The 27415-nt window shown below is 40.2% G+C and overlaps 2 protein-coding genes across 7 annotated transcripts; one reads left to right on the top strand and one right to left on the bottom strand.

Annotated features, from left to right (window-relative positions):
- Positions 1-390: 390 nt before the first annotated feature.
- On the bottom strand, positions 391-10405 carry magt1 (magnesium transporter 1). 4 transcript variants are annotated; one of them, XM_029165274.2, is made up of 10 exons: positions 10248-10405; positions 7917-8086; positions 7722-7839; positions 4707-4847; positions 4228-4368; positions 3834-3923; positions 3567-3630; positions 2825-2899; positions 907-997; positions 391-812 (listed from the first exon to the last, which is right to left on the bottom strand). In XM_029165274.2, exons 1-10 carry the CDS (start codon positions 10326-10328, stop codon positions 797-799), a joined length of 987 nt encoding a protein of 328 aa, XP_029021107.1. In that variant the 5' UTR covers positions 10329-10405; the 3' UTR covers positions 391-796. The 4 variants fall into 4 exon arrangements, with proteins under 4 accessions (XP_029021107.1, XP_029021108.1, XP_029021109.1 ...); XM_029165275.3 differs by having other exon boundaries at positions 10361-10384; XM_029165276.3 differs by lacking the exon at positions 10248-10405 and adding an exon at positions 10116-10139.
- On the top strand, positions 9686-27415 carry fbxo38 (F-box protein 38). Of its 3 annotated transcripts, none has more exons than XM_029165273.3 (21): positions 9686-9778; positions 12838-13081; positions 13166-13299; positions 13988-14151; positions 14454-14619; positions 15295-15570; positions 15942-16035; positions 16329-16459; positions 16871-17041; positions 17208-17350; positions 18047-18260; positions 18548-18742; positions 18883-19032; positions 20483-21142; positions 21919-22019; positions 22251-22353; positions 23021-23187; positions 23854-23999; positions 24566-24669; positions 25925-26038; positions 26124-27415. In XM_029165273.3, exons 2-21 carry the CDS (start codon positions 12930-12932, stop codon positions 26300-26302), a joined length of 3564 nt encoding a protein of 1187 aa, XP_029021106.1. In that variant the 5' UTR covers positions 9686-9778; positions 12838-12929; the 3' UTR covers positions 26303-27415. The 3 variants fall into 3 exon arrangements, with proteins under 3 accessions (XP_029021106.1, XP_055368427.1, XP_029021105.1); XM_055512452.1 differs by lacking the exon at positions 9686-9778 and adding an exon at positions 10700-10850 and having other exon boundaries at positions 18551-18742; XM_029165272.3 differs by lacking the exon at positions 9686-9778 and adding an exon at positions 10700-10850.

Below are 27415 nucleotides of genomic sequence, written 5' to 3'. Positions count from 1 at the left end.
CAAATTTACACTTATATGAAAGCTCTAAATTCTAAATATAAAATTATAATCTAGAACAGGACAAGACACACTAGAATCTAGGATATTGCGGAATTTATAACTGTATAAAACGGATAATGTTTGCGTCGGTCTCAAGATCTAACAAAGACACGCTGGCTGTTATTTGCAGCATGTTATATAGAGGTTCATTGTAAATGCTCAGAAAGCAAAAATATCAAGAAAACAACGCCCTACACTACTTTGGTACACCTCAAACAATGAAGTGAATCAACAGAAAGTGTTTTGGTTAAGGTTATTGTGTCTCAAGGTTTTGTGGACTGAAAAAAGAGAGATTGAAATGAAATGAAATGCAAAGTTCTTTTAGCCTGAAAAAAGACATTAGCGGGCAACTTTTCGTGTTCTGAAAGTGTTTAATGATGAGATGCAGGACAAAGTATTTGTTCACATTAGAAATCTCTGTTCACAATGTTACACTTTGTTGGAAAGGAATGGATGTGTCCTTTTACGTGTTCAGCCAAACAAACACACACCACATTCAGAGTGGAAAACTAACCCCAAAGTCTTATTGTCATAAAGCACCTAAGGTGTTGTAGTGGGTTGGCAAAGACGACGTAGACTGGACCTTGGGTATGAATGGTTGTAAAGGCACAGATACGCACACTTATCCCGATACAGTACGTCAGACCAGAAGTCAAATGATGCCTTGGATTTGAGGCCATTGAAGCCACGGGCAGCTCCATGCTTGACAGAAGATCCTGCTAGTTAATGCCATGAAGCTGAAGAATGCTTGTCCAATCTAATTTATCAGGAAGCTACAAAGGAGAAGAGAAAATGCTTAAACTTTCATACACATTTCACTTGCGTGTAAAACAAAATACACACTATTATTTATGGTCCATCGCCTACCTGTACGGGTACCCATGGTACTTGGCTCTGAAGATGGACAGCAACCAGCTGAAGAACAGCATCACGAGCACCATCCCTGCTACACACATAACTGACACATACACACACACAGACATTTAACGTTTGACCTTGGAAGGTGCAGCACCTACCCTTTGACATTGGAAGGCGCAGGCTAACAAATGCCATAGCATCTTGAAGAAGTCTGCATAAGCCAACATTTCCCTGTTTTGTCTTTGTTGACGAATATTGTTTCCTGACTGGCAGCAATGTGTGAGCCACACTTCAGCCATCCACACTCACAGGATGGGGTTTTTGGTGAAGGGAGGTCATACTACATCAATGCAGACTCCATCGTATGCACCCTATTTATACATTCACTTTTCTTACCACAATTCACACCTGGACATTAACTGCATCTTCCTCATGATTCCCTGTGCCCAAAGCTGGCTAAGGCAGGACTGGAGGTCACTACAAGTAGTTTCAAGTTAGTGCAAAGACTATCTTAAGTAATCTTTAAGTTATTAAATTGAAAATGGGAGGTATAGACCTTAGCTATTCAGCTCATGTGGTGCCAGCTCCCAGTCTAGGTTCAGGAGCGTGATGCCATCTCTACTTTTAAAAATAGAATTCTTTTGCCCAAATATATAACTTCTACAGGCTAGTTGAAGCCTGTAGCTATAGATTTAGCTCCTTGCTGTCCCTAACCTATCACAAACACAGGAACTGATGACTGACCTTTCCCAAAACCCTACACACTGCTCACCTCTGTAATAGCCTGGTACGTGAAAGATCTACAGTGGATAATAGAAAAATCTAAAGCCCCTGGTCCCACATTAACATCCATTGACACATTTTACCACAGCAACACAATACAATGAGTAATAAAAACCACCTCTGACCCATCATTGTCTTTTCACACTGGTGCCTTATGGGAGGTCAAACCCACCACAACACGAAGGTTCAACTAATAGTGGGACGGTTGTCTGCTCTGTATGTGAATATTACTGTCGCTACGTTTGTTGGGAGCTCCAACGCAGTACAGAAAGCAGGTTCCACCAAATTGTGTGACTGTTAATTAAACAATTAAACCAGGGGTCTTCAAACTGCGGCACGCAATGTATTTTTAATTACCCCACAACAAATTGAAACAAAAAACAAACTGAAAATGACAAACCCAAAGAAACTCAAGAGACACATTTCTGAAGCTGTAACAAATGCAAATTACAAGATAAGACTGGGATGAATTGTGTAGGGTTACAACGGATGGAGCGCCAGCTATGACAGCTGCAAAGAAATGGCCTCTTTGGTGTGCGCCAAGATGCAGGACAGCAAAGGTGAGGCAGTTAAAATGCACTCTATCATCCAACAAAGAAGCTCTGAACAGCGATGAACACTGCTGTGAAACCGTTAACATAATTCGAGCATGACCACGTTACAACAGAGAATTTCAAATGTTCTTAGCTGCCGCTCCCTGAATACAGGGACCTGCGCTACCATTCAGATGTGAGCTGGCTAAGTCGCAGCTCTGTGCTTCAGTGGTTTTATTCTGAGATCAGAGGTCGAACCGATTTAGAAGGAAAAGTACTGCAGGTTTACGCACTCATAAAAAGTGTGAAGTCCAAATTATTTTTGGTGTAAATGGGCAACATAAAAATAAACAGAAATATGAAATAAATACAAAATTAATATTCTTATTGATTTGTCTCCAGATAACCAAGCTGGAATAGTTAGTTCTGTGTACTTTGTACTATGTAAAACTGCAAATAAATCAAATGCTATCTTGAAAAGCTAAAGAGATTAGATGACATTTCCTTAATAGACCCATGCATTCAAGGAGACTGGAGTTTTTGAGTGGGAAACATGCTAAAAAAATATATATACAGAGTTTAGGTAGGATTACCAAAGTGTGTGCACATACTTTTCCTCTTTCCAATGTCAATGTCAGAGGTAGCAGCCTCACACAGCAACACAATCCCCATGGTAACAGCAGCATCTTACACTAGGGTCAAGGTTCAAACCAGAAAGACATGTCACTTTATTCACAACCGTAATCAAAGCACTACTACTGCAACCCAGCAACCTGTTCAAGTGTGTGGTGGTCAGGTATGACATGTATTAAAAGGATGTGTCAGAAGCATTGGACAGAGCTAGAGAGACTACTATAAAAAATCACTGATTGCTTTATAAGTAGCAACATGCCATGCTTTGCTCATGGACAGTGCATATAACACTTTATTTTTTTACTTTTATTTTTTACTTTACTTAATTAATGAAGTAATAATGTAAAGTATACTTCTACTTTAAAAGTAGTAATAAAGTAATAAGATGGCCTGGTAGGTAGTAGGTAGAACATTGGCCTGGGAGGTAGAAGGTCCAGTTTCAAGCCCTCCTCCTTCAGGTGTGTCCTTGAGTAAGACACTTCGCACTAGCTCCCCGAGCGTCGCTCATGTGGCAGGTTACTGCTTCCCCAGGGAGATGGGTAAAAAAGCAGAGAACAGATTTCCCCACTGTGGGACTAATAAGGGAATTTCTTCCTCCTTCCTAATAAAAATAATTAATACATATAATACAGCTGCAAAGGCAGAGAAGTGAGGACAGTGTGATGTGTCCTAGACATTCGGAGTGTGACGACTCCATATATAAATTCAGCTAAAGGATACTGAAGAGAAGCACAATGTGTGTCTCAGCCACAAACTGAGCCTGACTGCTGCCATGGATGTAACTCTGAAAAAAAGCACACACACACACACACACACACACACACACACACACACACACACACACACACACACACACACACACACACACACACACACACACACACACACACACACACACACACACACACACACACACACACACACACACACACTCTAAAAGTTTGTTCCCATGCTGACTGAGGATGTACTGTAGTCTAGCGATCTTACAACTTGTCCGGTACTTGGGTTCTTGTGTGCATACGGTGGTCCTCTAATGTGGTTCCACATCTGGCCTGAAGTCATGATCAGCACAAAGCACTGTAACACAAAATATGTTATCACTGGAAGCTAGAATGGATGACTGCTTTTTCAATGTCATTATAGGCATTCACAATATGATAATAGATGTATCATTAGTTTACGTGTTTCTGACCTATGACAACAGTTACCGTGTATGTACTGTAGAAGTTACACATTTTGCAAAATATTGACTTTGTTGCTACTGTATTTAAGCACCCTAACCATCCAGTTTAATTTGTCCAGTTTCTCTAGTCACTTCTACAGTGAAGTATTGTCGGCTTGTGGAGCCATTTCACATCTGCTCATTGTGTGCTGATGTTACCAGTGCAGAAAAGGCCCAGCAATTCTTATTAAAAAGAAACTCCAAATTATTTCTTCGCAGATATGCCAGTCCACCAATGACAGCCAGGAGGAAGCCGAGCAGGAGAGGCCCAGCGTAGTTAGGAGGACGAATCACCCGGATCTAAAACACAAGACAGCAGACCTGAGGGTGGGTATTAAGAATGAGTGAAGATTTATTAGTCTATTTAACTCCAGCAAACACAGGATCCATGGTCACCTTGAATTAGACCTGGTCCCTGTGCTAGAACTGAAGGTGCATTAATTCTCACATTCTTGCTCATATTATTGACAAACAAGGTTTATTCTCTATAGTAAGCCCCACAAAACAACCCCCCCACACACACACACACAGATCCACCATTATTTTAACTTTAAACTATTTTATTTAGTTTATAACTACTAAACTATTATCTTTATTGTCACGATTAGCACCTTTTCTATTTCATTCTTCAACCGTACCTGCACGTCAGTCCTGTCAGCCACCCATCTAGCCAGCTGCTCAGCAGCAAATCCTCTGACTTGGAGCTCATACGTATCAGACCTGCGAGGTTTTCCTTTGGATGGAAAGTGGAGGAATGTCGGAGCAGAATTCATGTTCAGCTGCAACACGCAAATGTGAACATTTTAAAAGTGTAGCACTGGACAGCAACAGCATTTTAAAATACAAACAAAGGAAGTAACTCATACACGTCTGTAATACTGAACTTACTGAACAAAAGAAAACCCCAAGCACTTTTTTTGCGCTATTATATGATAAATGTAATATTATTATGATATTTAAATACAATATGCTTGATGGCTGAATAACTACATGCATCACAATAGTTTATTATATTATTACATTAGCTTCCTCGTTGTTTTTATATGTATTACAGAGTTTTGTGGATCATCCTCCAGGGATTGGTTGGTTTTGTTTTTATGGAAATCCCAGAAAGCCACCTGGCCAACCATGCGAGGCAACCATGCTAACCACTACCACGCTGTGTCATGAGAACTACTAATAATAACACAAAATATGAACAAATGATAATAACTTTTGCCCTAATTTTACATTTGTTCACGTAAAAATAACCCTTTCTATAATGTCTGAACACATCACACGTTTTAGTGACCTTTGTCTTCTAATAGCGTTGGTTGAAAGCAACAGAGGACAGTGATTAGATGAGAGCAGAGGGAGAAAGGTTTGTTGTGGTTATGCCGGCAGAAGGACAATTGAGGTGAGAAAACAGGAGGCGTATAGTAAATGTAATGGTACTGTATTGTTGTTCTGGTGGAGGCTACAGCGCCCAGTAGTCTGTGTTTTGTTCCCGAACTGACTTATCATAGCCTGCTTACTGTGGAGTGCTGCAATTTAAACAGCAATCTTCATGGAAGCAGCTTTGTAAAGCTAACCCTGGTCTGTAAGCATCTGTGAACATGATTTGAGAGCCACTGATTCTTACTGTGCATTCAACCAAGACCAAATGCTAGTGTTCCACGTGAAGTTATCAATGGGACAGGGACCAGCATACAGTATACACGCAACACTCAACAGTCATTGTAATATCAGGACTGGATAGTCACCTGTCCTACCAGAGAAAACACTGGCCTCACTGCACATCTTGCATAATCTATGTACAACCAGTCAGGAAATACGAACGGAGTCAGTGGCCAATTGGCTGCAAGGAGCAAACTTACAACCACTCCCCCTTTCAGAGGGAGTGAAACTGAAGCTGACCCTAAGTAACTCAGGTATTTTTCTTCTCTTATGTTGGTGGTACAGTTGCAGTGAGTATGTATAGCTGAAAACAACTAAAATGGTGTGCCATCATTTCAGACTTTAAAGCAACAAAATATAATTGTTTTATAGGGGGTTGATTCTTTTCTATAGCCAATGAACAGAGCCCCCAAGGAACAGTTTCTCTATATTGAAGCCCACATTCATTAGTAACATAAAGTCTAGCATCCAAAACAAGTTGGAACTGGGGGGATGATATAGACAAAGGTTTGATATCCTGTACATGTGTGTTTTTTTAAGAAGTCACAGGTTTTATCTCCGTTCTAGGAATAGCACAGCTCATACAAGGAAGTTATTTGTACTTATTTGCATTTGCAAATAAGTGACTGGTTTATCTAGAGAAAAAAAGGAGAGACTAGTGAGAGATTAGTTACAACACAGGAAATGTAAAGGTTATGGTGTGGACTAAAAGACCACACTTCCTTAAGATCACGCTAACTACACTTTGTTTGCAAACGACTGCTGTAAAGTTCAATAAATGCATTTATTGGTTTATAAATTAAAAATGTATTTATTTGATTGTATGCTTGAATTCTTATTGTTAGATAACTTGAGATTCCTTTCGTTGAATGAGCAATTTGTGGTTTTGTAATAGCAACAACAGCCAGGAAACTTTTATGTATTTGGGTCCTTGGGTATTTGGCTGACAGGTGAATGGGGGCTTTAGTTACATCAATGCACCACATACACATTCAGCACAAACCAATGAATGATAAAAGAAAGATTTGTTTTTTATTAATATTTTAATTATTAATTTTATTATTCAGTAAGATTTTCCTTAAAACATGGTGTCACATATCATACGATTGTTATTACTGTACTATACTAAGGCATAGTTGTGACAGGTCGGTCCTCTGGCCGTTGGACGTGCTTGTGTTTCGTTTGTGTCCATTGGTTACTCATCTCTGACGTCAGTTCCTGTTTTTTGGACTAATCAATGAATCGCATACACCTGGATTGAAGAGATGATTTGAAGACTTCTTACTTTCACCACCTTGTTTGTTTGCTTTTAATCGCTTAGCAGGTTTGTTTCTCAGTTCATCTTTGATTGTTTGTACACTTCTAATTAAATTGTGTTTTTGCTCTTTTTAGTATCTTGATATTTTCTATTTACTTCAATCATTAAGTAACTTAACATTAAGTAACCTGTTTCCTGCTTTAGCTTCAGCTCAGTAATTGTGCCCTGTTGGTTCTTATTCCATATTCCTTCGTTTATTGCTGTGTTTTTAGTTCCTGATTATTTCAGTTAGTTTGTTATTGTATATTTCTGTTTTCATTTGTAGATTTCTGAACAATAATTCCTAATTATTTTATTAAAACCTCTGCCTGTGCATGTGGGACCTAAACTTATCGGAACACTGCCATCTTGTGGTCAGGTGGTGATGGTAAGCTCCAGCTCTGAAATAGTGTTTATGATTTAAAAGTTAGTTAGTTTGACCTAGTGTTCACAAACCTGTATATTTGTCTGTTCAAGATATTTTTATTAATACATATTTAACAAAAATCCAGTTTATTGATTTGTTTACCCAGAAAATGTAACAAGAGTTTTTTTTTTTTTTTTGTTATTTCAGGCTTAAAACAAAGCAGCTACTTGGCATAGTGTGTCAATACAACTGTATTGACGTAACTGTATTTATTTTGTGTCAGTGCACTCCACTTCTTAAAAAGGTTATTTGTGAAATAAGAAGTTGTCTCACCATCTGAAAGACATCTGATCCTTCATCAAAATCAACAGACGCAAAGAAGACTTTGTTAGTAAAGGCAGAGGAATAACGCCAGGAGTTAGCCAGCACCTGGAACTCCTCATCAGCTTGTCTGAAAAATAGGACAGTTTATTAGTAAGAAATCACATTAAATGAAAAGTAACTGTGATTATTTATTCTGTTTCTTGCCTGCAGACCCCACACTGTCTCTGTGGCTGCAGCGCTGTAAACATAATGACCACTGAGTAGTTTCTTGGAGGAGCCTTTACAAAGCGGCGGAATTTATCTCCATTCATCCTGATGACTGATCGCTTAGAGGTCCACTCCATCATCTGTGTCACTTTCTCTGACAGCAGAGTCTACAAGAGACACACAAAGAAAGTAGCTGCTAGTGCTGGAGAAACTAAATGGACAGGATAATATAGGAGGCAATGCAATAAGAACAAGGAAAAAACAAAGATTAGCTACAGGAACATTTTTAAACATTAACCTCTGGAAATGATGTTCCAGAAACAGATGTCTCCATGAAAGATGTCGCCACCTTATATTGAGAGACCATTTAATGTAACCTTACCCTTCTGTGCAGTGAGAGGCAAACCTTTTGTGAAAGAGAGTGTGACAGTAATACACTTAGGTGCTATAAGGAATGCAGAATCATTTTCCCATCAGAAGTACAGTGATGGCACAAAGAAGCCATAACTGTATCTAAAAAAACAAAATGGGCGTAGGACAGCGATTGACACTGATGACACATCAAATCAGCCAATACATTCAACATGAGGGTCATATAAAGACAAAGGGAAGGATCATGTAGCCAGAACTAAAAACAATGCTGGGTATGAAATGACACAAGAACAACAATAGACAGAAGTAAGGCAAGATCATTTGAATGATCTTTAGTTCATTACAGGACAAATACAAGGGAGCACCAATTATATAAACTAGCATTAATGCACATTACATAGCAAGAATCAGAAGGATAAACACAATATACAGTCTATGAAGGCACTACGTGACCAACTACATTCCACCTCAACTATGACATTTTAAAACAGATTCATCCTTAAACCTGTGCTAGTCCCATAGAAGGGTGTGACATTATAGGGAAACATAAATTGAGACATCCAAAGGATTCAGGAGACGCAGGGAATTTAATTAAAGGCGAACATGAACAAAAATTATGGCTGAAGGGAGTGAATAATCCTGGCAGTTAATGCTCAAAGGATTAGGAAAATTTTTAGGAGCAGTTTTGCTGCATTTTTTGCACTAATGTGTCAAACAATCTAGAGCCCAATTACGAAGATGTAAAGATGTACACGACACAAGTAATTATAAAATGTACTATAAGCATTATAATCATTATTTAAGAATATCTTCATTTAGTCTTTTTTGCAGGACTAGGCAGAAGTACAAGTAAATAAATGCAAGAGTTAAATTCAGAGTATTTAGCTTTTTACTTGCTTTATAATTACTTTACTATATTTTATACTTTATTTTTATTCAGTTGATGTGTTTAAATGGTGTACATTACTGTGTGTCTTATATGTGTTTCCTTAACTCAGTCAGTAACACTGACACTGTTTGTGGGTAAACGGTTGAGATTGTATGTTGTAATGGTGTATATTACTATGTATGTCTCTATATACATGTGTGAATCAGTAACAGGTGTAATTTTTTGTATGAGGAATGATGCTGTGGGCAGACCAGCGACTTGGAAATGGGTGTCTGCCTATAAATAATAGTTTTCACTTGTGTTATTGTACAGTAGTTAGTGCCAGTGGAAAATGGATGACATCACTAAATACATGAACACATTCTGAAAACTCAGTTACGACCAGATTTCTGTAATAAAATACTGCCCTTAATACGAATTGATACTTATATTTTATTCTATAATTATTCCGCTCTTTTGAAAGTCTGAACGTCTGCATTTTGGTCGCTCAAAGCATCCGTACCGTAACAACTACAACAGAGGCGCATTAAAAACAAAGCGGCGGCTGCTGTGACAGCGATCTGAGAAGTGACGGTTAATTTTACCGCAGTCAACAGAGGTGAGCGGTTTCGGACACACATTCGCTGACCTGACAGGTCTTACAGGGAATTAAACAAGCAAAGGAATTAATTATTTAGAGCGAGAATACTTTAAACGTCTACAGTGATTCGGTTACTTTGCCATTTGTTGTTTCGCTGTGTCCACTTAGTTGCGTAGCTAACGTTAAGTTGGTCGGTCGATGTGTCCTGAAAACAAATCCAGGTGGAATTCCAATGAATGGCTCATTTGCGCCACGTTACAGTGCTATGACATGCAAACGTCCTAGTCTTTACGTAAAGACCAACTAAAGTCTTTCGTTTCAAACTTCGGTTTTTTGCTAACCAGCTAACACCTACCCTAAACGATTAGCGCTGACTGTGATCAACGTAGCCACCGAGATTGTCGCTGGAGACAACTTCTAAAATGTCGTGAACATTAGACCCCATTTGGAAAAACCGTATCCGCTGATTTTATTAAAGACGTGTTACCTCTTTTTTCTTCTGAGCGTCAGTAGGACCATAGTAGAAAAATACGAGCGCAAACACACAAATAAAAAGTTTTCTAAACATTTTGTGACACTAATGTCGACTCACACACACACCATCTCCTGTCAGTCTACGATTGGTCATTTTTTCGCCAATCACAGCGAGTTTTCCTCTTCGTCGTTTTGTTTGACGGTTGACAAGCGTAGATGTACGTTACCGCCAACTACTGGTATGTTACCTTTTCAACTTTCAGCGGCTATACTTTCCGATGAGGCCAAATCTTTTCAAAGATATAATAAAAACTTAACCAATATTGCAAACATTATCTTATAATACAAGTTTTTTTTTACATTTTTTCAAACGTTGACGTTTTATGACAAACGTTGTCATAAACCTGATTCGGCTCATTCCCCCCGCCCCACACTTCTCCGGTAGGTGGCGGTAATTCAACGTTCTGTTGGTTTAAAAGCTGGTAACAACACAAGAGGAAGATTGTATTAACGATGACAGTAGTGTTCATGAACAGATCATCGTTTATAGCACTCATCTTATTGTAAGTTATGCGCGGCATGGGTACAGAGCAGCCACAGCAACTTGAAAAAGACGGTACGTTACCGCCACTGCTACGCTTTGTCTAGTCAGTGCGTTCGCCATATTGGTGTAGTTTTATCTTTATGTAGTCCTAGCTGTTAGTGCTAACTAAGCTAGTGTTAGCTTGAAGAAGAAATGGCTCAACTTTAGTTTTAGCATAAAAACAATAAACATCAAGTGTCGTTTATGTAGATCTTGAGTTTTCATACTGTAAATGAGCGTTTGTCCGTCCCAGAAAACAGATCTCCTGTCGTTGTATGGCGAACGTACACTAGTGCGCATACCTTGCTTACTGGTGCTGTTGACTTTCTATTGTTTTCATGTAGGTTTCAGCAGTCCTTCCAAATGTTCTGGCGTACACAGTGGTTAAGTATTTGCGTGATCAATTCAGTCACCGGTTTAGTTTGTGTTGGGACACCAAAAGAGGACTTTTGACTCACTTTAGGCTGTAGAGTTGTGTCGCTAACCAGGCGACTTACAAAAGTCTCCTTCCGACCTTTTTCTGCAAAGCGACCAGCAGCATTCTCTGCTGTTGTTTGAGACTTTTGCTTAGTTTTGGAGTCGCTGGCGCGTATGTACGTATTAACAGTGGCACACACCACTCATCCGCTTCCAGCACGTGGACAAATGTGATAATCGAACAATGTGTGTGTGTGTGTGTGTGTGTGTGTGTGTGTGTGTGTGTGTAAAGAAAATATTTTGTAAATCCGAACATAAAAGCGTATTTATTCACTTTCATGTTGATGTTGCCAATTATGCATACTAGACGATAGTGTGAGAGTGAATAACACTGGATGTGTTGTAGAAACAGGGCAATGATGCTGGAGCTGTCTTCTGAGCTACCTTTGGTTTACAAGAACGCTTCACTAAAATATCAATTACTGAAAAGATTTTCACCTACTGTAGTAGTTAATGGTATTGCTATATACAAATAGCATAGTTTTGGGAAAAAAATAAGGGCAACTGGAAATAGGCCCTTAATGTAATCTGCAGAACTTGAAGATATTATGATGTAGTGAGAAGTGTGAAGTCTATAATTGTTAGTTTGTATTTAGGCACCACTGAAACTCATTAATTACTTAATTAGTAGTAAGTAAGTTTTACTGACAAAATTACTAAACATGCCTGTGATGTCTGGTTACTGGTTTCATTACCTTTTTTTTCCTGGCTTTACTTGTTCAACACCCAATGCCTCCCAAATTGACAAAGTGGCTAAATAATTATACATGTACTTATCAGAACTACTTATCTATTGCATCTTCACCCTAAAGCATTTGTTCTGCTTCTTCTAATTCAGGCAGCTGGTTCAGGATGGATTGCTCTTTTGAATGTGATGTGTCAGCTTAAATAGCATAACATGGAAACCACTGGGATAGGCTACCTTAACCACGATGATTCACATACTCCCTGTCAGACCTTTTGCATAGGTGGACATGACTAGAATGTCCATGTAGCTGTTTGCTGTGTTGCCTGTACAGTGTGAGCAGGTGCTTAAGTGAGTGGGGAGAATCTGGATTGTCTATTGTGTTCTAAGAAGTATTTTGTACTGTATTGCTTGTAAATTGGGGTTTTTGGTCATTTTAAATGCATGTGTGTATGTATCCAAAACATTTGACCAGTAGTGATACCATCCTCTCTTTCTAGACATATTGAGACACGAATTTCCAATGCAATACATCTTTAAAGTCTAGTAGACGCAAAGTATCTGTTCTCCCTAAACATTTCTCTGTCTCTGAAAAGGAGATTGATTTAACAAACCTGATCTTTAAGGATAGGGTCATCGCACAGCAGAGATGATCATAACTCATTATTTGGTTGTCCAAATCAAATCTCTGTATACTTTTGTTGTTTGGCATCCAGGTTGCATAGATTGTATTGTATATGTCGTTTGTGGCGGTCTAATGTAGTACAGGAACAATCTCATGTTTTACAATTTTTTGAACAAATGGCACAAGTGCATTGTCTTCTCTCACTTACACATTAACCTTTTTTATTTATCCAGAACTGAGGGCCATGCACTGAAATGCAGAGCTTCTAGGCTGAAGAAGGGAGGAAGTGTGAGTTTGTGTACCTAAAACCTAAACCCTTGCAGCCATGGGCCCAAGGAGGAAGGCCTCTAAAATGCAACCTGTAGGGGGCAGTGTAGGCATGGAGCTGGTCCTGAGATCCAGCGAGGTCCTAAGAACCAGCGAGCACAAAGACCACATCAACGAGCTGTCCCATGAGGTTCTTTGCCATATCTTCAGGTCTGCTGCTAGTACCAAACATTTTCTAGTAACATGTGATGTAATCTACAAAGGGTTTAATCCATGAAATATTATGTGTTTTAGGTACCTTCCCATGAAGGACATCATGTGTATGGAATGCCTTTCCAGAAAGCTTCGAGAAGCTGTGACTCTTTACTTGAGAGTGGTCAAAGTAGTTGATTTATGTGCTGGTCGTTGGTGGGAGTATATGCCTTCAGGTAAAACATCTATAAAAAACAAACCGGTTACATAAAGTTCAATGCATGTGCATGTGCAAATGCTCAGAGGGTATTTGTACGAAATTGACCAAAAGATTACTTAGGCTACACTGAATGTATGATTAGACAGAGACCCAAGAACAAACAGAATTAGGAAATAAGCGCACCCTGTACATTTTGCAAGTTGTATTGAATATTAGAATGAAAATCTCCCTATTACAAACTGTTCTCTCCCTTGTGACCAGTCGCTTCAGTCTTTACTGAAGCCCACCTGGAGAAAACTGATCCTTTAAGAGCACACATGTATACAAAGTTCCATGCTACATGCTGGATGTCAGCACAAACTAAGCCATGAATCTAAGGAACTCTATGTATATTTCCACATAAACACTTTCTGGTGAGGAGCAGGTTAGCACAATTGCTTTCATCAGTTACCAATGACTTGGCTGTTCTCAGGAGAGCAAAGCATGGACTCAACAGGACACTTTGTTGAGCTAGATGTCAACACTAGAGTAGCTTTAGTCATGGACAGGACCAAGTTTTATTCTGATAGAACAAGGGTCTGCAACCTTGGTTCTCGATGAGCCAGTGTCCTGCTGGTTTTCCATTTCTCCCTGCCCCAAGCAGTGTTTGATTGTGAGCGGAGTATGAGAAGGAGTTTGGTACATCTTGTTGTTTTCTTGTTTAGGTTTTACCGACAACAGCTTTCTGATGCTTTTGAAGAAGATGCCAGATTTGGAGCAGCTATATGGCCTTCACCCTCGATATCTAGCAAGAAGAAGGGTCCGTGGCTATGAGGCTTTTAGTATTCCTGGCGTCTTAGAGGCACTACAAGCATGTCCCAATCTACTGGTCAGTAGGTGGAATATTTACAGTCACACTTCACATATACCAAGCGTCTACAGGTGTATTGTGCTACTGTCTTTGCTTGTATAGATATTCTTTTGACAAAATTATTCCATTTAGTCTCTTGTTGAAAGTTGAAAATGAACAGTCTGAACCTGTACTAGTTGGAGAGGTGCATCCTACTTATCACCATTACAACTACGCAAGTTTAGAGTAGTGATCAAACTGCAAACCCATCTGAATGGAGAAACCTTTTGAGTCTTTGTTAAGATTTGTTTGGCTAATAACTCATTTTGAACCTGTATCAGGGTGTGGAGACCTCCCATCTGGAGCTTGTGGAAGCCATATGGAATTACATGCCCCAAGTTCATATACTTGGGAAGTTTCGCAATCGTAATGGGGCTTTTCCCATTCCTGCTGAGAATAAACTGACCATCCCTATAACAGCAAAGATCCAGACCTTACATCTAGTTGGTGAGTAAAACATTACAGCTGGTGTCTTAATTTCAAAGTCTTAAAGCTGGAGGTTCATGTACATTAGATTATTATTAGTTTGACAAGTGCCACCAAATGATCTAATCAGCAAACGCCTGTCTTAACTTTACATTGAGTGAGTGAAATGTCAAGCAGCAGCAATGCAGGAAATCTCAGACTTGAAGTTCATTCTATTCTGAGTGGTGCTGATCAGCTGTTCGATGCAGTGCCCCTGTGGTGTGGAGGCTTGGCTTCTCTTCATGGAAAATAAACCCAAACTTGTTCAACAAAAGTAAGAGTCACAGTTCACTGCCTGCTTCTCTTAAACCAGGGGTTGCAGCTTGAGATTCACTGTGGTCTCTGACACGGGGAGCTACTGGGCAAGCTGCCTTCCCTGCAGCTGTCTAGAAACTGGTTTTACTAGTGTGATGAGATATAGTGAACTGAAATAATCCCACACCATCCCTAGCTCAGTTACAGTAAACCAACTCTTTCTACCGTTGCCTAAAGTACAATAGAGTAAACAAATAAAACATTCTGGCTGTAAATTGCCATCATCTCTGTTAATAAATACATTTGTGTTGAACCAACAGGCCTGAAGACTCTATGCTTACTCAGACATCCCGTGTCACAGTTTTATTGTTAGGCCTTACATAGTATTTGTGGTTGTTTTAGGTGTGAACGTCCCAGAGATCCCCTGTGTGTCCATGCTGCGTCATCTTTACCTGAAGTGGGTCCGTCTCACAAAGCCACAACCATTTAAGGACTTTCTGTGTGTGAGCCTAAGAACCTTTGTTATGCGTAACTGTGCAGGGCCAACCAACTCCCTCAAATATGTTCCCCTCGTAACTGGTTTAGCATCAGCTCGGAACTTGGAGCAGCTGGAGCTAGTGAGAGTTCCCTTCCTTGGAGGGCTGATTCAGCATGTAGTGGAGGACAGCTGGAGGTCAGGTGAGACAAACACGTGTTTCCAATCTGTAGGTTTCCTCTGACTCAAATGCAGTAGGGGCTTAATCTGGTTTCTATCTTTAATGTACATAGCAAGGGGGACAACAGTAGGTGTTAAAACTCCTCAATGGAGTGATACTATTGCTATCAGGCTGTGGATTTACTCACATACCTGTTATTGGCATTGGTGTATTGTGTTTTCTTTACATAGTCTAATCAGAATACCACTGTCAGGGGAAACAATCTGATTATTGACATGTTCTAATGTTTAATGTGTTTGATGTCAAAGTGTCTGGACTTTATATTTCTGATCATTTGCATCGTACGCCAAAGTGGAATTTAATTTTAATTGTAGTTCTGTGTTTGTGTTCTAGGGGGGTTTCGGAACCTCCACACTATTGTGTTTGGAGCCTGTAAGAACGCCCTGGAGGTGGACTTGGGTTACCTGGCCATCACCGCTGCTCGCAGGTAACCACTCAATTCTGTTTTGTTCTTTGTGGGACACGTCGGCCAATGTTTTTATACCAGATTTAAATAAGATCATCCGGAAATCAAACTTTTAGCTACATTTGAGATTGTCAAGCTCAACACTCACATTGGAGTTTTTTTGAGCTATCTATTCACATCACGTACTGTATACAGTTGATACAGTAAAGCACAATCTCAAGTTATAGAAAATAGCTGACATTGAGTGATTTATTAGACTGTAGAATGTAAAAAAGTCATGTATTTAATGACATAAATTCTGTGTGTTTTAAAAGGCTTCATGAGCTGCGTATCCAGCCATCGCTGACCAAAGATGGTGTTTTTTCCGCTCTCAAAATGGCCGAACTAGAATTTCCTCAGTTTGAGACGCTACATCTGGGATACGTGGATGAGTTCCTGCTACAATGTTAGTTCCTTTTTCAAAACTCATTACTAGGGTAATTAATGCTGGACACTTCATTAGGCATTTTTTTTGTACATTTTGCTTTCACATATGATAAAGGTGTAAAAAGGTAGAGGACAGATCTGCTTTGTATATCTGAGGGAATAGATGTGCTGCTGTCTACACATTTTTATATGTGAGATATGAGATATCTGTCTTTAGTGTTTGTAGTAATTTTAACATGCAGCATGATCAATTCACCTTTAGTCGACATTGGTTTATACTAAACCAAGAAAACACAAGTACATATATTCAGCGTTCTGTCCATTGGGGATACTTTTAAAAAAGAATTTGTCACAGGTTTTTTTTTTTTTTTTTTTTAGTTGCAGTTTCTATTTTCTCAGTGCAACATACGTTTGTGTGAATTCAATTCAGGTAAGATGAGCCATTCGGAGCTGGTGAAGTACGGCCTGGCCGACGTCATTGAAAACCCAGGCATCATCACTGATATTGGCATAAAAGTGGTGAATGAGGTGTTCACTAACATTAAACATCTGCTTATCTACAACTGTCCTCACCTGCATAACCCCCACCACTGGGTCACAGGTATGCAACCTCCATACTCACTTATCTGACAGCTAGACTGAATATTCAGCATGTTTTGTAGACCCTTCCTTTTGCTTTTGTCTTTCATATTTTACTCTGAGACTTAAAAGAACAAAGGCCCATATAGGTTGTGGAACCATCATATTCTACTTTTCTTTTTTACCAGATCAGTCGAGATGGAGCCGTCTTGTTGATCTCACTCTTATTCGTTGTCATGCTATAAAACTGGAGTCCTTTTCCCAGTTCATCGAGTTACTGCCCAGCCTGGAGTTCATCTGTTTAGAGCAGATGTTCAGAGAACCACCAAAGGTATTGTTCATGAACCCACACCCATACTTTCAGTCATGCTCTATGGTGGTGAATATGCTGTACCATATGAGGTTTTTGCATCAACACTGAGTTGACAACTGGCCAATTTGAAAATGTATTTTGAATAATGCATAGAGTTTGTTTAGGTGCTCCACCCAGGAAGTGCATACGTATATTTGTCTACCCCCTTTTTTGTTTAATTTGTACAGAGTTCAATTCAGGACAGTTTCTATAAATATGTTAGAGCTCCGCAACAAAGCAAACAAAGAGATGCATTTTACATGTTAGAATGAAGTTTATAATGTTTTATTTATAAAATATAGTACATTAACAAACGAAAAGATAGAATAAACATTAGAAGATAGAATAAACAGAAAAATATAAATGTAAAGCAACATTTTGTCTACATAACAGTCAAAGTTTAATCAATTCATGTACCGAAGGGTAGTTTATTCATCAATAATTCATCTTAATTTTAATTACGAATTTTTATCACAACGGTTTCAAAGGTTATAAAAAGTGCTGAATCTCTTTCATACACAGATGAAAGTAAGAATGGACTTTTTCAATAGGTAAAATTGGAAAATAATTTAAAATGAAAATGCAGAAACGTCTTTTTTTTTTTGTATGAACCACTGATAATACTTGTTATGCTTATTAAAGGCTCATGCATTTTCTACTATCTTTTCTATGTAGGGTTGTGCCAGAGTGGGCCTGAGTGCAGGAACTGGTATTGGTGTTTCATCAGCACTTGTCAGCAACCAGAACTCAAACAATGACAATAACAACAATCATCATCATCACAATAACGATGCCCACCTGCCCCCTGCTCCTCCACCTGTTGCCAACAACAACAACAACCACCAAAGGCTCGAGCAGCAGCAGCAACAACAGCAGCAGCAGAATAATGGCAAGTTCCACCTCCATTCGTAATTATTGGAGCAGCTGAAGTAAAAGCACAACAACTTAACTGTGGCTTGTCTTCACTTTTTGGTGTCAGCAACCTATAGAGAACAACTAGTACATACAGTAGTACGGTTTTAAAAAGGCAGGTCAGGCTCCTCATAACTGAGATATTTGATTGCAGCACTCATGACGGTATGCTTAAAGAAATCCAGTTAACATGGATGTATAAGACGACAGTTAAAACCTTGCTAGGAGTAAGTAAAGACGTTTTGTTTCTGTTCACAACCCCAGTAGAGGTAAATAGGATGGAAGATGAGGAGGAGGAGGAAGACGAGGATGAAGTGATGTTGGAAGAGGAGATCATGGAGGATGTGCCTCAGAAAGAGCTAAAAGGATCTGAAAAGGAGGTGGGAGTGGAAGACGCTGTGTGTCCAGGGCCCAGTTGTCCAGCTGGAACTCCACAACCTCCTGATGAAGAGCAAGCAGGTTCAAGGCTGCTCGTCTTTGTTTAGATTTGTTTGCTCCTCTCCTAATTACAGAGATTTAGTCAGGCTCTTTTTTTCTGTCAACGTGTGTGCCATATTTATTATTTTGACATTTTGTTCGCTATTCCTCTGCATCACCAGGTCCCAGTGGTTTAGTCCAGCAGTGCAGGCCAGCTGGTGTTATTGTTCCCCGGCACCCATTGGTCATCTCTGACTCGGACAGCGAAGAAGACGACCGGCTTCCTTCAAGGCCAGATTCCTGTGTGCAGCAGCAAAGTGCCCATACAGAAGGTGACTGTACGACACAACCGCTGTCAATGGTTTTTTGAGGTGTGGGGTGTAAGAAAAAGACAAAGGCTGGGACAGGTTGGAAGTAGTTGATATTGTAAAACCCACATTAGTTAAGGGTAGATTTTGTGCCTATAAGTAACATTTATGTTTTTTTCAGTGATTCAGTCAGTAAAAGGGATGGTTGGATTGTTGGAAATATAGAGCTGGAGGGCCGCCACATACAAGTGAAAGTGAACAAATATGACCATGAGGAGTATGCAAATGATAGAAGCAGGGGTTTCAGTACAGAACCACGGGGCACACTTGTGGTAACTGTGAGTGGGGGTGAAGTGAGTGATTTCAGCTGAATGCAGCCAATGATAACACAATTCTTATAATGAATGAACATGGTTCTAATACATTTTCTCATGCACAGTCAGGCCTTCTTTTTAGACACATGGGTGGAACAGGTAAAAGTAACAAATGGAGCCTTACGTCAAGCCTGGTTATTTAAGAAAGTATGAAGGCTGTTGTTGTAATAGGAGGCCACTTCATGCAAAAAAGACGGCCAGTAATACAGTGTCAGTATTAACATCCTTGATATTATGTTGGGACACGATACAAGATGGCTAGGGTTTTGTCTTACAGAACAATACTAGATGTGCAGAAAGTGCACAAACTTTGTCATTTTGATCATGCCTCCTGAGTGAGCTGCCAGTGTAAATTTTAGCATTATACTAGGGGAGAGTGTGGACAGATGCGTCATGAATGCTAAGTGATTTTAAGACTCTGTTAGTTTTGGGAGGTTCATAAGCTATGACTATGATTGTGAGATTCGGTACAAATAGCTGTCAGACCATCCATTCAAGTCAGCATGAAGCAGGAGTTGAGAAGACTCTTCACATTGGCACATGAGATGACTGACTGTACATGTGGACAGAGGCGTCTTCCTGAGGCACAGAACATGTCCCATCACAACCGTGTCAACAGAATGCACTGTTTCAAGGGGAGCACCAGACTGAATAAATCCTTAGCTCTGAACATCCCAGGTTTATCACGACAGAAACATTTTATTTTTTTAATTATGGCTAGATCGAAGGTTTAACAAGTATACAGACTGGATTAGATGGGATCAAAATGCATGAGGCAGACGTTGAACAAACCATCAACAGATATGCTTTGTATCTGATGAATTTGCTTTTCCATCTCTAACTAAACAAAGTATGTGAAATAAAGCAAACAACAAAACGTCAGTCTGTAAAAATAAGGCTTGTGTGGCTCACATCTATACATTGCGTCTGTTTTTTTCAGGCCTGAAGCGCACCAGACTTATGATTTATTGTTGGGATGTGAAGAAGTGCTTAAGTGTAGTTTTGATTTGGTTCTTGCAGGCTTTTTTTCACATTTTAACTCAATGTCAATGTATAAAAAAATAAGCAGCATCACTGACATCACGTGAATGTTCTTTCAGGTAAAGGAAAGACTCCTCTGCGTCGCAACAGCTGTGCTGTGCCTGTGTCCGTGAATAAGACGAAGGCGCCTGTGTCAAAGAGCACCTGTGAGAAGAGCTGTCAGGTGACCAGTGAACAGATCAAGGCAGACATGAAAGCTGCCGCAGAGAACAGCAGGAGGACCAGCTGTAAAGGAGTTGCCACTGAACCCAGGGAGGCCATGTCAAGGCCAGCAGCGGCCAATGGGGTGGTACAGGCTGCTAACTTGGGAACAGGAGGAAGGACCGGTATGAGACCAATAATTGGATGTGGCAGCGGCGCTGGTCCAGCCGTGTCCAGGCCGGTCAGTGCATGTGGAAGGGTGGTGCCAGCAACCACCCATAGAACAACCACAACCAGTAACAGAGCTACAGGACCTGCTTGGGCTGATGATGACGTGGAGGCGGGTAGCAGTTGTACGAGAGATGCCAGAGTGAGGCAGAGCGCCAATCAAGGCAGCATGGACATCAACTGTGCCGCCAGGGGACCAGCACCACTGCCCAGACAGAGGGAGAGACATCCTGCTGTGACTGACTCCAGTTCACAGCAGAGTCTGGCCCGGGATGAGGACTTCTTCCCCAGACGCCCTCTGACCCGGTCGTGCACCCGTATGTCCTCCGTGCCTTTGGTACCTGAGACAGGTGAGAATCAGCTTTTTTGCTTATTTTGGTTATTTTGGTCACCTGTTGGTCACTTCAACCTAGCACAGTTAACAAATTCATGACCAGGGTTTGATTGGCCTTTTTGTCTCGTGGTAATATGATAGCCACTCTGACACCCAGCTAAAGAGGCAACCTTGAGCCAAATCATTAGGCAAACTCTGGTACAGTCCTCTGGACCAAACAAAACAGGACTATACCCAGAAATGGGCTCATTGGCTTATGTTTTAAATGGTATGGTTGTTTCTGTATTCTTATTATATTACCCTGGCGTGGGTTGTTGCATATATTTTATTCCACAAACCAAATTCAAAACAATCCCAGCAATGCTAGATTTCACAAATAAAAGCACACAAGACTCTCCAGCAGTCTTTTTTATTTCTCATTTATTGAATGTCAAATTCTTGACTATGTTGACTATGTTCAACTTTTGGGGCATATAGAGCTGACTGAATTAGTCTGTTATGATGACTTTTCAAACCGTTACAGAAAGTTTCATTTCAAAGCTCCTTTTAAGGAGTTGATTTAGGGTCACATTAAATAATAAAGATTTGGTTACGCACGCACAAATTTATTGTCCCTAAATTGGCTCCATGCTCTTTGCTGGATACGTCATCAGTGGTTCATGATTATTGATTGTCTGTAAAATGTGTACGTTCGTGATAATAGTTGTTTATATTTTTGCTTTTGTGTTTGTGTCTTTACGAGCTTTTCTGGGAGGCATTGTCTTTAAGGTGTTTTGTGTTTATACTTTCAAGATCTTTCGAGAGCCAGGCCTCGTGTAGGAATAAAGAGAAAACGAATGGCTGACAAATCCACGAGCACTTCAGACCCTGTCACTGAGGATGACCATGTCCAGGTATAGTCCCCATTCAGTGTTTATTCAAGTTCAGTGGGAGCTTCCTACTGTGGGAGGCAGAGGAGGAATCTGATAGTTAGAGAAAGAAACTAGTGATGAGGGTATTTAGAAAAATATACAATACCGATGCAGTTTGATTAATTTGCTGAGCCATGGGGCACATGTGAAGAGCAGTTTATCCTGTGTCTCAGGAACGTTTTTACCATGCCTGGTGTGTTTGTTTGCCTCCAGATTTTGTCTTTGAAGAGTAAGAATCTGGTTGGCATCACTCTGACCAACTGCGGAATTACTGACCTGGTTCTGAAAGAATGCCCCAAGATGATGTTCATTCATGGTAAGGCACAGATCAGAACACTGGTATTTGATTAAGTAGTATGTATGGTATCACACAACACACAGCTCTGCTAGCGTAAAGGTGACCCTGAGGTGTACGTGTGAGGTGTGAGCCAGTGGTGAAATCCAGCCAGCCGTAAGAATAAAACAAAATGCATCAATGTTCTGTTGAAATGCTTTGGTTTGTCTAACACCCAGTTGTTGAGCTGATGCCTTGAGCCCTTATGCTGAAGTTAGTGCATCTTGTTGGCATTTGTGTAATGTACACGTTCCACTGTCAGTAACACCGATGGTAATCCAAACTAATGTCCTCTCAGCTGTGTAATGTACTCAACCAAACTATCAATTTAACTGCTAATGATGAGCAAGTCATTGTATTAAATGTTTTTTTATGTAACCTCAGTCAAATGGTTTTGTTAGTATAAATAATAGCCTTCATTTCAGCATTTTAGCAGATCAGTATCATTTTAAGGCATTTTCATGAAGTTTACTAGAGTACAGTTTAATAATTTCTCTCATAGCGTACCTAGAATTGATTTCATGTGGAGTGATGCTCATGTGACCAAGTTAAGTGTGTGTGCTGTGAAACAAGTGAAATAAACCCATTCTCTCTCTAGATGTTAAGTTTTTTTCAGACCACATTCAGCAAGTCCTCTCTGTCTCTGCAGCAACCAGATGTCGAGTGTTGAAGCAGCTGAAAGTAGAAAGCACCCCCATACTGAACCGGTTTGATTATGCTCAGTGTAAGAAGCTGGACATGGAGCAGGTCCTAGATCAGATCCTGAGGATGCCTCCTGAGAGGAACCGCATCATCTACATGCGTCCTATGCACCAGGTCGGCCTCTCTGTGGTATTGTCTGTTTCATTAGAAAGCTATTCATGCTTTTTTTTTTAATAAGTAATGAGTATAATAATTGAAATGCATGAAATATGTTTTATACATTTCGATAAGATTTTTGATCAGAACAGTTGTCACTTTTGGGCAGGTTGTCAGACTCTGTCTCCATATAAGACGTTAAGATCATTTAGAATTCATTTCTGTTATAGATTGGGTCTGCTCCTGTAATAACGTGGCAACCTCTTAATATTACTTTGATCAGTAATAGGATTGAAACAGACAAATTAGTAGGACCTTAATCCAAACTTAGTTGTTTGAACTTTGGAAGACTTCAACACCAATCATTTCATGTCTTTACATAAATCTTTTCCATTTTTCATAAATTGGTCTCTACACCTTTTTAATAAAGTGCAACATCGCAGTAGTTATGTACAAAGTTATTTTTCAATTGAAGTTTAGTTGCACTGCACTGTTGTAAGAGATAAGGAATCTGGTATACTGTTCACCAGCCAGCTTTCCTGCATGTGCAGCCACAGCATACTGTGTATCATTACTGTAGTTGTGACCACTCATGGCTGAACAATGAACTGCAGGTTAGATACTGAACCTACAGGTCTACCAGTGTATTTTATGTCTTTGCTTGTGTGACTCCTGTTCCTGCAGATTGATTCTGTAGCACTGGAGCGGCAGCTCTTCCAGGGGCCATATCCCTACCACATCGCTATAGTGCACGAATTTAGCAACCCCCCAAATATACGCAACAAAGTTCGCATTCGCAGTTGGATGGACACCATAGCCAACATCAGCCAGTGAGTATAGATAAAGCAGCCTCCTGCTAGTTTCTGCTAGATGCATGTCTGACTGAACAGGAACGATCAAAGCTGACTCTTCATGTGTTACTGGTTTTATGGAAGCATTTTCCTTTGGACTATGCTATAGTTCTGTTGTGGGAAGAAGTGGGACTTTGCCATGTGTGACAGTTTTGTGTGATGAACATAAAATTTATGGATTAGATTATGGATTATGGACTAGACTTTGTGTACAATAACGCTGCAGTCATGTTTAGTTGTACCCGAGATCTTTATTTATTCGTTGCACATGGCCGCATTCATTTTTTTTGTCTCGTCATGAAGTTCATATGTTCATTGTGAAAACATTTTTCACAGGCTTTCATTATGCACAAATGAAATGCATACACAGACAAATAGAAGTAAATGTAGCCAAAACTAATAAAAATGAAGCCTGACAAATCTGATAGATGGGAGGTAAAAATCCAGCCTAAATAATGAATTAGTTTTGCTTATTGATTACATCATTAATTCATAATTAATTGATTGAGTAAATTAACTAATTATCCGCATTTTTTGTGTCTTAGGGAGTTAATAAAGTACGAGTTCTTCCCAGAAGCCACCAGAACCGAAGAGGATGTGAAAAAGTATCCCAGATACCCCTGGGGCAGAGACATCTACACCCTGGAGGGTAAAACAGTTACACCACGAAGAGTGTTTTATGAGCACCACCAGACTGGGTGCAACCATGTAGATAATTTTTGATTTTAATCATAAGGTTGCTGTAGACGGACAAGGCAGAAATTAGGATGCTGGAGTATAAATTTACTTTTTTAGGCAGTGGTACATACCCATCACAGCACAGTGTCTCCCCTTGGCGTACCAGGCATGTTTATTTGGTTTCCTAAATGTATACATATATCAACCACTATACATGTGTACAAGTGACTAGTAGTGGGAAAATATGTGCTAATGTTTTGGCAAGACATTCCAGTTGTACGTACAGGTCACCCATAATGCAACCCATAACCAGAGGGGTTGTTTTCTTTCCCCGCTCAGTTTTATGTCTGCGTGTCCTGTAAGCATAGTGACTTTTCACTTCAAGGATAGTTGCTACACAGGTATGGATTCTTTTGGCCAAATAGATGTTTATGATACAGCTTAAAGCGATAAGCACTGAAAAGCAAGTTGTTATAATTGTACATTTTATGGAAAATAGCAAAAATGTGCAACAACATTTAACATTGATGGTCTATGTCCAGAGGAAACAGGGAAAACAGAAGTAATGTGTGTTGTGGCTGAAAATGGTCATATCCTACATCACCCAGAATGCATTGCACTCTGCAGCTCGGCGATTCGTCAGTGATTAGACCAGGATTCAGCAACCCAAAACACCCAAAGAGCCATTTAAACCTGTTTTCTACAAAAAAAACACATTTCAATTTAGTTTTCCAAGCCACGCAGAGCTGCAGTATAAGGATGAAAACCTCTGGATTAGACCTACCTGTCATAAACAGGAAGCACTGGTTGTAGTCTGGAAGCACATGACAATCAATCCCCTGAGACGTCTCAAGGGACTTTTGTAGTGGAATAAATGATAATTTCTCCGGATAGAAAATATGGAGGAATCTGAGTGTCCTTTCATTCTTATATACTACCCGCCATCGTTTGGGTTAACCCCCATTGAAAATCGGTGAAGTTTACCTTTAACTTGACAAGTTCAGTAAATCCATACTCCAGCATCCTAAATCCTGACTAAAGCTGAAACTGTCCAGTAGACATTTCAGAGTTCTAACTGTTTACCTGTAGACATATTTCCCACAGAGCAGAGTGTAAATCAGGTGGCTCCCTGTTGCATGTGGATAGAAGGCAGCTGTCCTCTCCTGGGTTCCGTAGGTCCATTAAAACCAGATCTTGCAGATTATCAAAACATGTGTCTTGTGTAGGAGTGGTGGATGGAGCTCCTTACAGCATGGTGACAGATTTCCCCTGGCTACGGACTCTGAGAGCAGCTAATCCCAACAGCTACGCCCGCTATGACTTTGAGGATGATGAAAGCAGTGAGTGCTGATTATGTACATAGTGGGTGTGATTGCATGCCCTCTCTGCTCTAAGCTCATTGCGTCTTCTTGTATTACGGTTTAGCCACTATCTATGCCCCGCGGCGTAAAGGCCAGTTGTCTGCTGACATCTGCATGGAGACCATTGGAGAGGAGATCTCAGAACGGCGACAGAGCAAAAGAGGAGTCTTTCAGAGAGTGGTGGTGCTGTTCCTTCATCACTGTGACACACGAGGAGAACCTGTAGATGACGACTACATCTAGACGCCACATAACGGACACCAGTTCATGGAGCACTGACTGATTTGTCCCCTGTGAATCTGCAGAGTCTTACCCACATTGTCTCTGGGACTAGCTTCATGGGGGTGACTTGTGAAGATGAGTTGGACAGCAGGAAGTTTGTTCAAAGAATGTACATGTGAAAATAATCTGCTTCCTTGTTTGATAGAGTTCTGTTCCACATGTCTTACTTTATTATGAAAGTGTGAGGCTAGAAATGAGAAGCCCAAGTTCAGTATTAAGTTACGTTTTGATTTAATGAACTGACTTGATTGAAAGCATCTGATAAGTTGTGTTTAATTTGGTTTCACTTAAGACCTGGAGCTTTCTGTTTCAGGCCTCTATTGACAGGACTGACCCCAACTGTCATGTTGAACACACACTGAGCACAGAGAGGGAGGTGTATGCGTGTGTGTCCGTGTGTGTGTCCGTGTGTGTACTGCCACAGTTTGCCTACCTCTGTCCACACCAGTCACCAACATCAATGGCCTTAAACCACTTGTGGTGAAGATGTCCAGTGTCCTCAGTTTAGCTCCTTGTTTTTGTTTCAGCATGCAGGCATGTTGGCCAATCTACATGGTTTACCTCAGTGCGGATGGCTTGACAGGACTAAGCGAGAAGACTCATTAAAGTACCACTTATCTTTGCATATAGAGTGTCTTAAACAGGAAGACAGGCTCCTTTTCCTGTCTGAACAGAGATCAGGGTTTTCAGCATAAATGCGTCATGCATTCAGTGATCAACTAACTTACTTGCTCTAATGTTTGATCAGGCCACAGCACTCAAAGCTGATTTCACACAGACTCTGTGTGTTTGGTTAGGCTTTAGTGAGTAGTGGTGTGATCGGCAGGTGTAGTGAAACTTCTATTTTGTGCCGAAGCTGTGCTTGTGACTCAAATATAAAATATAATTGTTTGAATAATACAGTAGGTGAGGTAGAACTACGGTCAGTTCAGGGTCCAGCCATAGTTCAGCCACCAGCAGGATCCTAAACATGTACAGAGCCTGAATGGAAATGTGAATCTTAAACTATGAATGCTCAACAACCATTATTCTACTTTACTGAACACGTCCATTAAACGTTCATGCTGCTGCTGG

The sequence above is a fragment of the Betta splendens genome, chromosome 10, assembly GCF_900634795.4.
Source record: "Betta splendens chromosome 10, fBetSpl5.4, whole genome shotgun sequence".
NCBI classification, from domain to species: Eukaryota; Metazoa; Chordata; class Actinopteri; order Anabantiformes; family Osphronemidae; genus Betta; species Betta splendens.
Note: the sequence above shows the minus strand (reverse complement) of the source record. Positions and strands in the feature narration are given on the sequence as shown.

Excerpts from the sequence above, each read along its gene's own strand:
- magt1 (XM_029165274.2), bottom strand. The coding sequence starts at position 10,328 with ATGTTTAGAAAACTTTTTATTTGTGTGTTTGCGCTCGTATTTTTCTAC. Across the intron at positions 7,840-7,916 it reads AGACAGTGTGGGGTCTGCAG|ACAAGCTGATGAGGAGTTCC; the intron begins GCAAGAAACAGA and ends CCTATTTTTCAG. Across the intron at positions 2,900-3,566 it reads ACACATTGTGCTTCTCTTCA|ATGCTGCTGTTACCATGGGG; the intron begins GTATCCTTTAGC and ends CCCTAGTGTAAG.
- fbxo38 (XM_029165273.3), top strand. The coding sequence starts at position 12,930 with ATGGGCCCAAGGAGGAAGGCCTCTAAAATGCAACCTGTAGGGGGCAGT. Across the intron at positions 14,620-15,294 it reads CCAGACCTTACATCTAGTTG|GTGTGAACGTCCCAGAGATC; the intron begins GTGAGTAAAACA and ends TGGTTGTTTTAG. Across the intron at positions 19,033-20,482 it reads GCAAAGTGCCCATACAGAAG|GTAAAGGAAAGACTCCTCTG; the intron begins GTGACTGTACGA and ends ATGTTCTTTCAG.